Source organism: Schistocerca gregaria, chromosome 4 (assembly GCF_023897955.1).
Source record: "Schistocerca gregaria isolate iqSchGreg1 chromosome 4, iqSchGreg1.2, whole genome shotgun sequence".
In the NCBI taxonomy this organism is placed as follows: domain Eukaryota; kingdom Metazoa; phylum Arthropoda; class Insecta; order Orthoptera; family Acrididae; genus Schistocerca; species Schistocerca gregaria.
Window position 1 is genome coordinate 48,894,517 of NC_064923.1, and position 15,099 is coordinate 48,909,615.

Below are 15,099 nucleotides of genomic sequence, written 5' to 3' on the forward strand. Positions count from 1 at the left end.
TGTTGAGATAAATTGAAATTTAATGACAGTTTTATCATTGACCATGGTACTAATTGCTGATTACATTTACAGAAATCTGCAGAAGCTCGTAAACATCGTAAAGATGGCTCAGATGATGACTTTTTGCCAGAGGAGCTTGACTCTGACACTGGTAGCTTAGGTAACTTGAGATGAACATATGTGATGTACTATTTAAAAGTTTTGTGGATATTTAGTAATTGGGTTTTAATTATTCCAGATGACGATTTCAAGAGGAAAGATATTAAGGTTAGAACTCGTGAAGAGGAGGAAGAGGATATAAAAGAGGTTGATAAGAATAAGGAAGAAGGTGATAAGGATGAAAAGGGAGAGGGAAAACAAAAAGAGGGTGCAGAAGATCCCACACCAATTGATGAATTATCAGAATTGTCTTTCAGCAATCTGCGGACACGAATACCAAAATATAACCCTGATGTTCCAATTGGTAAGGATTCAATTAAATGCTGAATACAGAGAAAATTCTGTAAAATAAAAATAAAAAATTCATGCAATACATTTAATTTTTGTAGGTCAGAGTGCACTCAAGAAACTAACAGGAATAAAGTGTCGTGCTTGCTATCGTTTCTTCTTGAATGACGATGATGCAAAAATTCATTGCCGCACATTGACTCATTACAATAATTATGTTACTATGTTGAAAACAAAGGTAAGCAACGATGCATTTTTATTGTTGAATCATACTTTGCTATTTGCTGCTTGCTTAGTTATTGTCAATGTTGATGTATTGATATTTACAGGCAAGAGTTGTTGAAGCCAGAGAGAGGAGAGAGGCTATGGCAGAAGAGGCCAAGAAGAAGGCAGAAGCTAAGGAAAAAGCAGAAAAGGTGGGTTGGTAGACAGATATTTCAAACTGAGATTGTCTAGCAGTCAGTCAACATGACGAATTCTGTTGTGACTTTAGATTTTTATGTAAACTTCTGAATAAGGTGGTGGTTTCCAAATAATGGAATAAAGATAGTGATACAAGCAGTCCAGTCTGTGGCCAGACAGTGGTCATGTGTGTATAAGTTGTGCTTGTGTGAATGTCCTGTTTGTGTAATTTAGAAAATAGACTTCTATGCGAAAAGCTCCCACTCAGTGAATAGACAAGGCATGGAGTGGCAGACACATGATCCAGTAAAGATTTTCCAATTGTGCGTTCATGGTTGAAGTGTTTTACACCATTGTGTAAGCAGGTATGCTCTTTATTGCAGAGTTGGTTCAGTTCTGTACATACTCCCAGATCTTGTTTCACAGGAGCAGCTGACATGAACATGGGCTGCTATGTACATTTTTTGTCTAAAAGTTCCTTTTCATATAGTTTCCTTGATCGTTTATTCCAGCCCCTTTACATGTGCAAACCCCTAATCTTAAGGGAAGGGTGGTACAGAAATTGTGAATAAGAAGCAGCAGGAGCAGCACAGATTCTTCAGATGAAGAGGTGGTGAAAAGTAACTTAAGATTGTCAGACCAGTCAGTGATGGAAAATTAAATGGGGAAAATTTGTATAGTTGCAAATTTGTTTACAATGGTTGGAGGGAGTGTCATGACAACATAAAAATCCTAATTAAGTGCAGGGGGTGGGGTGGGGTGGAATGGAATCTAAAGTTCACTTCTCTTAAGTAATGTGAAAAATGCAGCTTCCAATGAAATGAAGTGTTTGCTAGTACAAAATTGAAATGAATTGCATTCCATACAAGGTAAGTCTTGTTAATTTTTCTCTATGACTAGTATTTTCTGCATTGCAGGGGATAAAAAATTGAAAATTATTAAATATTTTTAATGGTATAACATTAAATGATGTGTTAAGGGCAAATATTAAATATGTGTGCCACGTCTAAGTGCAGTAGAACTGTATTAAGATACAAATTGTGTTCAGGGAGTGTGACAGTGGAGATGCACGGAGGAGGATAGAGGAAAAAAGGAAAGGTAGGTTGCTGGATTGTGGTCATGAGTCCCTCATTTATAGGTCTACATACTGAAGAACAGGTGATTTATAGTCTATGCTGCCTTACTTGACAAGAACAAATTACAGCATGTTTCACAAAGTCATATCAACCCTTTCTCAGGTTGCCCTATGAAGGCAGTATGCAAGCACCACATAGAGTGCAAATCAGTCACTGATAATGTAATGCAAGAAACACACACAGACAGAATCTATGCAAATCTTTCAATGCTGCCAGAGAAATTCTTAGCTATCCTGTATGCCAGCTGTAGAGTTCTTATGGGGAAAATAACTTCACACCATAATTGTACCATTTTTAATAATCTGAGATGCAGACTTTTCCACCCTCTGCAATGCAGAAAGCTAGCCCTAGAAACAACAAATGTGACTTTTTGTAGGGAATTCAGTGTGGTTTTGTGTGCTGGGAAGTGTTTTTGCTAAAAGCTGTGGCTTGAGTTACTCGAGGAAGATAGTGATCTTTTTGATCTTTTAATGCCACATTCCCCCCTGCTTGCACCCCGCTGGTATATTTGTGTGGTGTTCCCCATACCAGTGTACAAAAGTTTAACACAATTTTTTTCTGTTATTTGACTACTGTCTTTGGCTTGGCTGTAAAGGTGGATGAGAGCAATGCCATAAATCAAAACTGTAATGAAAATATTTACTTTGGTACCCTATAAATGCACAAAATGTAACAGCAGTTCCTTGTAGGAACAACATTCTGACAGTTGTGGCAAGCATGCACGATGTATGAGGACTGAGGTAGCAAGTGTGCTACATTACTGATGCAGCGAGATTAAATTTCTTGTTTACTATGGTTGTCCTCTGCCCATGCCTGTATACTCGCTGGTGGGACAGGTGCACAGTGTGTGGGATGTTCACAGGTATGAAAGGTATCCCAAGCAACTTTGAATCAGTCCCGTTGCTGTGTCTGGTAACTTGACCTGTTGAAATACTAGGCATATCTACCACAATGTTCTGGTTGAATGCTTAAGACCTTCCCCCCCTGCCCCCCCCCCCCCCCCCCCATAATATATGCCAGGAAAAGTTAAAGAATTTCTGTTCAGCAAAAATTATCTTTTCACTGAGTTGGCAGATGTTGGTATTGATTTAGTTTGGTGTATTTAAAGAAGAAAAGGGTTAGCTGGCCTCAGTGAATGTAAGTTTCATCAAAGGCTTGTTGAAAATTTTCAGCAACTAATTTTAGTTCTGCATTTTGTCATATGTGAGATGAATTCTTTGCTCATTCACGTAATTCATTTGCAGCAAGGCAAACGTACAAATGAAGACGAGACTGCAACCTATGAAGAAGGGAATGTGAAGCGCCGTAAAGTGATTAAAGAAGATGAAGATGGTGAGGCTGGAAAGGGGGATGGGCAAGAAGAGGAAAAAGATGGTGAAAATGAAGAAGAATCAATGGATACTTCTGAAGCTGATGAAAAGAAGGTAACAATCTAGTGAAAAAAATTCTAATTAATCTGAAAATAAGATTCATACTGATTTGTGAGCTACTTAATGTGATATATGTACAATGGAACCAGGCCCTAGGAAGTCAGATGACTTCAGGTCAGTACAGGTTGCCAACATGTGCTATGAAACAGTGAAGGTGGTGATTCTTTTCTAAAACTTAGAATTCTCAGGGAATTAGATTTTACCTGAAAAATCAGTGAATTTCAGGAATTTCGTAAAATCTCAGGAAAGTCTGCATTTTCAACCTGAATTTTGAAAATTGAGATATTTGGGTGTTAATTATATGAAAATCATTTCATGAATTGAATTGTCCGTGCTTAAAAATAATTAAATTACTGTTTATGGCTAGGATGTAGCTCAGATGAGAGTAAGTCATTATTGTGGAGGAATTTTTTCTAAATTTGAGGAGCCATCCTGGTTATTATGCACAATAGCATTGCATTGTGAATGCAGTGTTAATTTCATTGTGCTGTCTCCCCTGTGAGAGAGGCAATGCTTGTTTCCCTACACCTGTTGAGCTGCATTAAACTATGCATTACTGTGTACTTAAGTTCTCAGCATCCCTTGCAATAGGGCTGAGGTACATTACATCTATAGCTCATTGCTTTTTATTGCTACTATATTATCACTAAAGCTTTGTGTTTACAAAGGAATGAAGCTTATAAATCAGTGAATCCTCTATTTGGTTAGTTTAGAGTATAATGTATAGTAAAGAAATACCTGAAGGTCTGACAAGTGTCTTTGATAACCTTACGCTAACTGGTTTCAGAAGTATTAAAATAAGGATGGTAACCATGTTGACAGTACTTTAATGCCAAGTTTACACAGGAACATGCTCATTGTCACTTTTTTGATAATGTGAAATATTTAAATTCAGTGCTGAACTATGGAATTAACACATTTTTTAATTAGAATAGAACTTAAAAAGTATGCTTGCATCACTTACATGCCATTGACAATTTGTAGTTTTGTTGTGTGTAGTGGCAATCATTATTTTGTAACAAACTAAAAACAAACCATTCAACTTTTTGCCTATTGTCAAATGGTATTTGATATATTATTACAGAAGATACACTGTTCTCAAGTAATTGGATTAAAACAAGTGCTTTTTTTTTGTCACATAGTACTGATGTCACAGTGTCTGAAAGAAATCTTCTTTATTTATTATATAAACTGATGCCATTGCTCCTGCTGAGTGTACTATTGCTCTTGTCCTGGTTGTGAAAAGCTTACATGACTTGTGACCAGAACATTGATACATTTTCTTAGCTGAATTTAAATTAACTACATTGGTCATGACATTTGGGTTTGTATTGGTGGAGTATTCTTGATAGAAGCTAAACCTTTGCTCTCAAATGTTAACTGATCTTTAGACAAACTAATCTGACCACTTGTACCTACAGCCATATTTTGAAAGTTGTAGAATGAGACGCTGATTAGTCCATGGTCCACTATGTACAATGTAACAAGCAGTGGTGGTGGTTGGGCGAAATACCCAGTCAATCCAGCCTTGTGGCCCAGTAAAAGAGTAATTTTCATTGTCATTGTTAAACAATCATAGTGTCTGACTCTGTTCCTTTGTTCTACAGATACAATACACATATCTAGTTTTAAGTTGTTGGATTGAGGTATACCCTAAAATTTTCTTAGACACTGATCAGCCAGAACATTACCACCAACCTAGTATTGATATAAACCTGTCCAGGTAATAGCACCACCTGGTGAGGAATGACTGCTAGTGAGAAACACACAGGGTGTGTGTAACATCAGTGAGTGTGCTGTTCTTGGTTAGAATGGGGAAGGCGTGCAAACTGATTTTGGTAGAGTGCAGATTGTGATGGTCCAGAGGTTCGGCATCAGCATATTGAAAACAGTATGACCAGTTTTGTGTTTGAGGAGTGCTGTGGTGTCTCAACACGTGGCAAAACAGAGGTGAAACTACATCTAGTTGTCGTGGGGTTGGGTGGCTGCCCTTCCTTAGAGATGTTAGACTCATAAGCTGGGCAAACTGGTAAAATAGGTCAGGTGGCAAACAGTGGTAGAACAAACATCCGATTTAAAAGCTGGACAGGTTAAAAATGTGAACACACAGTCCACTGAACACAGCAGCCAACCCATATGCATGTACCAATGTTAATACCTCGACAATGCAACAATGTCTGAAATGGGCATGTGACCATCGGCACAGCATTGGATGGTTTGACGAATCCCGAAACCTTCTCCATCACACCAGTGGGAAGCACAAATGTCTGAGAGGAACAGCTCCTTGACACCTATACATAGGGGCAGACAAACTAGTGGCTGCACCTTTATGCTCTGGGAACATTAAAGAGTGCATCCATGGGTCCAGGGGAGCTCATGGAAGACACCGTGATGGGCAAGGAGTATTGTATGTTGGTTGCAGACCATGTACATCCCCTTAGTGTCGTGTGCAGTGACATTCTTCAAAAAGATAATGTGCCATGTCATAAGGCCAGGAGTGTGATGAAGTGGTTTGAGAAACACTGATGAGTTAAACTGCAGGCTGTTACGGAGACGACCGATGTGTGGCGGTCCTCCGTGCGGTCTTCTCGCAGGGACTCTGTCATCCTGTGTCTGTTCTGCATCGGCCATACCTTTTGCATCAGGAGGATCCCCACCCCCCCACTCCGTGTCAGTGCGTGTCCGGTTGACGGTCGTCCACATTTTGTTGGAGTGTCCCCGGCTGCGCACCCTCCGGCAGTCTTTTAATCTCCCGGGCACGTTGCCTTTGGTTTCAAGCGACGATACCTCCATGGCTGACGAAGTTTTAAATTTTATCCATGGTAGTCCTTTTTATGGTTCCATTTAGGGGGGTCCTGCCCCTTTCCCTTTGTGTCTTTTGTCCTCGAGTCTCTCATTTTGCAGATTTTAGTGTGTGTTCGGATGGTTGACTCTTTCCCTTTTTTTGTTCTCATGGTCAGTCAACCAGTCTCCGGCCTGTCAGTCAACCAGTCTCCGGCCCTCTTCTTTTCTTCCATTTCTTTCTGTCCGGTGTTCGTGTGTCCTTTTCTGGTCTCTAGTGTTCGCTGCCATGTTGGTGTTCTTTCAGTGACTGGGGGGAGGGGCGTCTCCTCCCCCCTTGGGGTTTTACCTGCTCCGTAAATTTTCGTCTCGCCTGTTTTTGGAATGGGGGACTGATGACCTTAGCTGTTTAGTCCCCCTTAAACATCCCAACAACCACCACCACAGTTGTGCTGAACCCCTAACTTGCCAGATATGAACTAGATTGAAAACATTTGGGATGTGGTTCAATGTGTCGTCAAATCTCACTGCGCCCCTACCTCGACGGAATTTGAGAGTTAGGTGAATGACGTATACAGGTGTGATGCCACCTCCATTGAGCAACCTACCAGGGCTGCATTGCTTCAGTGTACTGGCTATTGTGTAGGTGGTATAATGTTCTAGCTGGTCAATATGTACCAATAATGAGATCAAAGAAATGTATGATGAGATAAAAGAAATTATAGTTAAGGGGGATCAAAAATTTAGTATTCATGGGGGACTGCATTTAGATAGCTGGAAAAGGAGAAGTAGGTGAATATGGACTGGGGTAAGGAATGGAAAAGGAAGCTGCTGGGTAGAATTTTGCACAGTGTAACTTAATCGTAGCTAACATTTCGTTTAAGAATCATGAAAGGAGGCAGAGTGCAAGGAAGAGGCATAGACACTGAAAAATTTTCGCTAGATTATATAATGGTAAGACAGATTTAGGAGCTAAGTTTTAAATTGGAAGACATTTCCAGGGCAGATGCGTACTCTGACCACCTCAGTTTATTCGTTATGAGCTGTAAATTAAAACTGAACAAAATGCAAAAAGGTAGGAAATAAAGATGGGACCTGGGTAAATTGAAAGAACCAGGGGTTGTAGAGGGTTTCCGAGTATTAGGTAATGATTGACAACAAGGGAAAGAAATACAGAAGAATGGGTAGCTTTGAGAGATAATATGGTGAAAAACACAGCAGAGGATCAATAGGTAAAAAAGATGAGGGCAAGTAGAAATCCATGGGTATCAGAAGAGATGTTGAATTTAATTGATGAAAGGAGAAAATGTAAAAAAAAAGCAGTAAATGAAGCAGGTGAAAAGCAATACAAATGTCTCAAATGAGTTGGACAGGAAGTGCAAAATGGCTATGTAGGGATAGCTCTTGGACAAATGTAAGGATGTAGAAGCATGTATCACTAGGGGTAAGATATTGCCTACAGGGAAATTGGAGACCTTTGGAGAATAGAGAACCAACTGTATGAATATCAAGAGCTCAGATGGAAAACCTGTCCTAATCAAAGAAGGGGAAGCAAAAATATGGAAGGAGTATATAGTGGGTCTATACAAAGATCAAAATTGAAATAAGGCCCCAGGAGTAGACATACCATCAGAACTATTGGTAGCTGTAGTAGAGCCAGCCATGACAAAACTGTCTGAGGTAGATTTGTGAGACAGGTGAAGCACTGATTTCAAGAATATAATTATTTCAGTCCCAAAGAAAGCAGATGTTGACAGATGTGAAAATTACTGAACTACCAGTTTAATAAGTCACAACTGCAAAATACTAACACAAATTCTTTACAGATGAATGGAAAAACAGGTAGAACCCAACCTTGAGGAAGATAAGTTTGGATTCTGTAGAAATGTTGGAACGCTTAAGGCAATACTGACCCTAAGACTTAAAAGATACATAAAGGAAAGGCAAACCTAGCTTTTGACAATGTTTCCTGGAATATTCTTTCATAATCTGAAGGTGCCAGGGGTAAAATACAGGGTGCAAAAGGCTGTTTACTATTTGTACAGAAACCAGATGGCAGTTGTGAGTTGAGGGGCATGAAAGGGGTGCAGTGGTTGAGAAGGGAGTGAGACAGGGTTGTAGCCCATCTCAGTGTAATTCAATCTGTATATAGAGCAAGCAGTAAAGGAAACAAAAGAAAAATTTGGAGTAGGAAATAAAAGCCATAGAGAAGATAAGAGTGCTTCAAGAAATAAAAACTTTCCTGACTTTTTAATTATGTCAGACGGCAAAGGACCTGGAAGAGCAACTGAACTGAATCGACAGTCTTGAAAGGAAGGTATAAGATAAATAACAAAAGCAGAATCAGTATCGTAAAATGTAGTAAAATTAAATCAGGTGATGCTGAGGAATTAGATTAGGAAATGACACCTGCAGCAGTAGATGAGTTTTGCTATCTAGGAAGCAAAATGAGTGATGAGTCGAAGTTGGGAGGATATAAAGTGTAGACTGGCTATTTCAAGGAAAGTGTTTCTGAAGAACAGAAATTGAGTATAGATTTAAGTGTAAGGAAGTCTTTGCTGAAAGTATTTGTGTGGAGTATAGCAATGTATGGAAGTGAAACATGAACAATAACTAGTTTGGACAAGAAGAGAACATAAGCTTTCAAAATGAAAGATTGGGTGGGTAGATCACGTAGCTAATGAGATAGGTAGGACATGTTCGGAGGCATGAAGGATCACCAATTTAGCATTGGTGGGAGGTGTGGACAATAAAAATCGTAGAGGGAGGCAGAGATGAATACACTAAGCAGATTAACAAGGATGTAGGTTGCAGTAGTTATTTGCAGATGGAGGCTTGCACAGGATAGGGTAGCATGGAGAGCTGCATGAAACCAGTCTCTGGACTGACTGCTTAAATAACGACATTCATTTGTAAGATCTGATGTTGTGCTTGGGATAGTTCCTTTTTTGCAATATTTCATTGTACTCCCAAGGGAGAAGCAGATAGTTGCCCCCCTTCAAAGTGCATAGAATATCTCATGGAAATATACCATAGGAAAAGAAGTAACTCTAAATATTTTTGACATATTCGAGCAATAACAAGCCAGGGGCATAATGGAAGTGGTCAGGTGCACACTGTAAATTCTCCCCTGTTGGTAAGATTATCACTGCTATTGTGATTTTATTATTATTCCTCACACTGTTGGTACCTGTTCTAATGCTCATCGCTTGCTCATAAGCCTTGTGCATCCTGAAATATTCCCCATGTTCTGGAGTTGATGAATGCTATTGTTATTTTTAGAGCCACGTTGTTCAACTTCTTCCTCCAGTTTTGAAGATAAATCGTGATTCCCAATCTCGCGGAAAGATCATGGGAACTTCTATTTCAGATGAGCATTAGCATAATTGTTGCCATTACGTACCAGACAAGGACACCAAAATACAAGAAATATTCATTACGCTTGAAATTGTCGTTCCATCTGTACTTCAAGAAGGAACCTATTACATATAGGAGACTGCATACAGTTCATATGTGGTGGGGGAGAGAGAGAAGAGAGAGAGAGATGCATACAGTTCATATGTGGTGGGGGAGGGGAGAGAGGGAGTTCAAATTTTGTAAGAAACATTGTGACAAATTTTATAATTAAGTTTGTGAGAAGTAACATAAAATGAAAATGACTATAGGAGCTGGAATCGATCCAAAGGTGGCAGATTGACAGTGCGCATGCTTGACCACTGCACTACAGAACTGACTTATTCGTTGCCTCTCATCTGTTCACAATCTTGTTAAATCTTTAATGTGTTGTCTCTGTTCCTCTGGCCTACTAGATGAGATACTGTAGGAATTTGGAAGATGTTTACCTTGCTTCTATTCATAGTTTCAGAAAAGATGGTCAGTCTTGTCCTGTGTCCCCCCCCCCCCCCCCCCTTTTGTCATTTTATTGGAAATGATTACTTCATGTGTTAACATTAACTTCTGAAAACTCTTCCAGTTGTTACCAGGAGAGGAGAAGTATGATCCTCTAGAAGCAGATGCGGAGGGATCCCCTGAAGGTGGAGAGGAAGATGATGAGGGTGCTGAAGGAGCTGAAGGTAAAGTTAAGCAAGAAAATGAAGAAGATAATATTTGGGCTGAAGTAGACCATGATATTGGTACACTTCTTGATACTGTAGAAGGAGAAGCTGAAGGAGAAAGTGGAGCAGAGGTTACAGAAGATGATTCAGCTGCTTCATCAAAGGCTGAAGGAGCAGGTGCAAAAGGAAAGCCTGGCACAAGAAAAGCAGCTGCAGGTGGGTCACCAGCAACTGCTACAGCTACAGGTGGTGCAGCTGGGTCACCTGCTGCAGGAACACGTGGCAGTGGGGCTGCCATAAGAGGTGGACGTGGTCGTAAGCGCACCAAATAAGACTGAATTCCTCACTGACTAATACAAACAAATGTGTTTGCTTGACTGCACCATCTTTTCAAAGACGGCAATATTCACCTTCAACACAGTTACTTATTAGACTAATGATTTTTTCATGATATATGTATGTTTAAGTATTTGTGATGTGTGGGCCATTCCTTCTGCCTTAGACATGTGAAAACATGACCATTAGGTAGAGTTGTAATGCTGTTACTTCACTGGGGCCTTCCATATATACATTTCCCAGTTGTCAGTAGTGTGTAGCTTGTTTCTTGATACATAAACCAGAATCAATTTTAGAATTAATGTAACTCTTGAGCTTTTGACTAAATTTGTGAATGTAGTAATCAGTTTGTAAGACTGTGTTGTAAATTTTCTTTCTGGCTTTTATCGCTTTGTATTCCATAAACAATGCCCTTTTTATTTGCCATATTGAAGAAAAAGTGTGGCATTTGTGTAAGTGTCGTTCCTTCAGTTTTCTATTGTAATGTTAATGTAGGCTATTAAATAAAAGACTACATCTGTGACCATAATTTTTTGTAAAACTGTATACCTTTAGTCTTCCTCCTAAGGAAGTGCTGCTTTTGAGAACTGTCACATAAAACTGAGATTAATGTTCCTGCTACAGAAGTGCTGCTTCTGTGAACTGACACAAAACTGAGATTGTTAGGAATTCTGGTTGTAGTTTGGTTGGTGCTGTACAGTAAAAGAGTAAGGATCCTATGAGGTGTAGCACATGAGTAGCTGCATGTTGGAAGCTGACATATGAGCTTCCTTGTGCATTATTCTTAAAATTCATAGTGCAGGGTGGAATGTGCAGAGTTCAGTGTGCAGCTGAACACTAGGAAACGAGACTTCTATGGTACACTTGCCTACGTCTATGGTAGCCTTGCCTACATGCATTTACAGCCCAGTCCATTGACAGTTTGACCTGTATGTGGCCCACAAAGCACACAGTTTACGAAATGGATGAGTGTAAAATTCTTGTTAGTGCAATTTCCTTCCTTGTTACATGCTAATCATGTTTTGTCTGTAGTATACATAAATAAAAGTTTAAATGTCCATGAACATCTTAAAAGGCAAAAATAGTGTGATGTCCAGTCGATAGGAAACGAATGTTACGTTACAAACTGTGTGATTCAGATTTACAGTAGTTTATTCGTAGAATGAAAATTACCTATTCATTTTTAACTACTGTTCCTATTCAGTAGCAGAATCTTTAAAACATGGAATACAAAACTTGTAATAAAAGTAAGATATCTCACTGCAAGTAGTGCATGTTGTTTTGTATGTGAAGCCATTTGAACATTAATTCATTAGAAAGAGCATGTATATATTTAAAGACTATATTGCAATAACGAAATATCGGAACCTATCAGAAAACGTGAAAGTCAAGGAGGAAAAACATTGGTTCTAGTGAGATGGGAATTGGCAACACATTACAATTCCGCACCTACTCGTTACACTACACTGCGAATGAGTGAAGACTACTTGCCATCTGAAAGCTGTAATTGTAGATATTAACTGAATTAATTATAACAACTTTTAGAGAGACTGTCAGCAGCATTTGAGTTACATTTTAGCCAGTATGGCATGTCACAGCTACGGAGGAGACGATACCATGTGACATAGGTGGTGGTCTTCCATCTCATTGCTTTACATTCATACACAAGTGTAACACTATCAGACATGCTAGCTATTGGTACTACATGTACGGAAAGACTCTGCAACATACTTCTTCCGCATGGACATCGGAAACTCGGCACACTCGATTTTTGAATGCATGGCCCATGTTGTCAGCTTGAGAGAATTCTTTCTTGTGAGAATGCATTGTAATAATGGCAGACCTGGATATTTTAGTGCACCTATTGTCTTAACTGGGGGTTACAGCCAGTAGTCACGGATTCAGTTGTACACACCAGCCCTGAATGTTAGCAAGAAACTCACAGCTGGCTTCATTAGGGCTGTTAGCTGCCTCTTCCCACCATGGTAAGAAGTATTTACTTGTAAAATACCAGTGTTATTGTTTACAATGCAAGGAAAACAGATTGCTGCCTACTGTAAAGGTGATGCATGAAGTTGCGGGTAGGTACAACTAAAGACTTACACAGTAGCTACAGGGCACAGCCTTCATCCATCCATCCATACATACATACATACATTCGCATAATCAAGCACATCTTGTTTACAATTGCCATGTCATCTTGGACCAGAATGCAACTGTCACATAGTATGAAAGCAGCAATCCAGAGGGGTGGGGAAGAAGGGATAGCAGTGTATGGGTGGGGGGAATGTGGAGGGACTACACTCCCAACAGTCAGTGTGTCGAGGGAGATGGAGTGAAAAACAGGAATGGGGAAAAAGTGGTAGGTAGGGTGGAAGATGAGAATAGAGGAGTTGAGTGGAGGATGTTGGGACAGTTACTGTAGGTTGAGGATGGAATAATTTTGATAGAAATATGTTCAAAGGATAACTTCTGCGTCTGCAGTTCAGAAAAGCTTGTGGTGGAGAGGAGGATCCAGATGGCTCGGGTAGTGAAGCAATCTTTCAAATAGAGGAGGATGTGTTCAGCATATAGTAGATAACTACCAATACAGCCCTAGTTTACAACAGGGCTGCTTTTACAGGTGGCCCAGCCTCTGATTAGGTGGTACAGCTCTGTGACGACTGGAATAGGAAGTAGTGGGTGAGTGGACTGGCCAGGTTTTGCATTTGGGTCTTCACAGGGGTGTGATCCTCGTGGTAAGGGATTGGAAGTGGGCATGGGGGATGGACGAATATGTTGTGGATGTTGGATTAGTGACGGAACACCACTTCAGAAGGGGTGGGAAAAATCTTGGGTAGGATGTCCCTCATTTCAGGCCATGATGACAACTATTTGTTGTGAAGGGGCAAAGGATTTCGTGTGTGTGTGTGTGTGTGTGTGTGTGTGTGTGTGTGTGTGTGTGTGTAAGGGATGACAGCTGTCAAAATGGAGGTACTGTTTGTGGTTGGTGGGTTTAAATTGGACATAGATTGTCACTGAACCAGCTAGGGGATGTGTGTTTTGGAAGGCTAGGAAGTTCTGTTCTAGATTGCACAAACATATTTGCGTCGCTGTGTGGGGCATATGGCTGTCCCATGGATTTGCTTACACATGAACTTGTGATACGCAATCTGACTGATATCTCTTCTCTTACCCCAACACATGCATGCTCCCATACCTCATGGATTCCTTTTCCAAATTTATGTGCATTTAATGTATTTGTATGTGTTTTCATGTGTGTATGTATTTGTTCCCTATTCTTTAAATGCTGCCTAAGCCTGGGAATCCCCCCTCTCTCCTCCCCAGTGGCCTAACCACCCCTCCTTTCCGATCCCTCTTTTCACAGCGACTTTCACTTTTCAGATTCCATCAATTTCGAGCACTTACAAACCTGGTTGCGCAAAAACACACCATGGTACAGGCATCCCAGAAGCACTGCAATATATTGCTACTGTGCAATACTTGCTTCGTAGATCACATCTCTGAAATTGAATCCCATGCTCACCAGCACCTGGGGAGTATTCCAGGCACAACCTATGTCAATAATCCAACCTTCGTGTGAGGGCACCACTATCCAACCCATGACTTACCCACCGTGTTTATCCTCATCCACCTCTCATACTAATCAAACACTGCCCACTGAAGTTAAGGTTCTGTCCAAAGGGTTCATTGTTGGACTTAGACTCCTTGTCCCAGTCCCTGCAATGGAAATGCCTCTTTGCCACCAATCACTCCAACCTAATCCTAATGTTGAATCCTGCCACAGTTTATACCACCATATGTTCCCTTCCCTCCTAACCACACACTGGTCACCTTCCAAGAATTCTTTACTGTTACTTTAACTTCATCATCCTTCCCTAGGTTCCTTACTCAGAACATTGACCTTTCAGCAGAAAAGAGTCGTACACAACCACACAGCAAATCCCGATATGCATTCAAAGGTTCCACCACTGTGGCTGTGAATCACAATTACTGACTGCCTGGTGGAAGGTCTCTGCCAGTTATGACTTCATCTATAAACTCTTGACAGTGTGAGCCCATCTCATATATCCAACATAACTTCAAATCCTTGCTTAAAGCCTTGCCTCTGACATAATTTCATAGACTGATCAGTTTCTACACTAACAAATGTGGTGGCAGTTTTCAATAAATTAAATACATATCATTATTGTAAGTGAGACTAGTATCCCTTTGAAAATAAAGTTGTGTTGTGGGTAGTCTTAGTGTTGTGACTTGACAGGTAGGTGCATGTGAATGTTGCAGAGAAGTGGCATTAGTAACTACCATTTTGAGAAGCTATCAAAAACAAGTGTGGGCTCAGTTTATTATAATGCCACTAATGTCAAAATTTTGAAACTGAAGTAGCAATGAGCCACTTAATTTCACATGCTAAAGGCTATGCAAGAAAACCACATGTTTGCTCTTGATCCTGGAATTTTATTCACTGTGATGACAAAGCAAATGTAAGTAAAGAATGTCAATGAATGTGAT

General features: G+C 40.1%; 1 protein-coding gene across 2 annotated transcripts in view; it reads left to right on the forward strand.

Annotated features, from left to right (window-relative positions):
- The window catches only part of LOC126268111 (zinc finger protein on ecdysone puffs-like), a 33,661-nt gene extending 22,545 nt beyond the window's left edge, over positions 1–11,116 (forward strand). The window contains exons 10-16 of one of the 2 annotated variants that reach the window (XM_049973630.1): positions 73–160; positions 239–463; positions 549–685; positions 777–863; positions 3,230–3,409; positions 10,170–10,269; positions 10,351–11,116. In XM_049973630.1, coding sequence (XP_049829587.1) covers positions 73–160; positions 239–463; positions 549–685; positions 777–863; positions 3,230–3,409; positions 10,170–10,269; positions 10,351–10,583 — 1,050 coding nt within the window. In that variant the 3' untranslated portion in view covers positions 10,584–11,116. Of the gene's footprint in view, positions 1–72; positions 161–238; positions 464–548; positions 686–776; positions 864–3,229; positions 3,410–10,169 lie in introns of both variants that reach the window. The other variant, XM_049973629.1, reaches the window with a different exon arrangement.
- Positions 11,117–15,099: the final 3,983 nt, after the last annotated feature.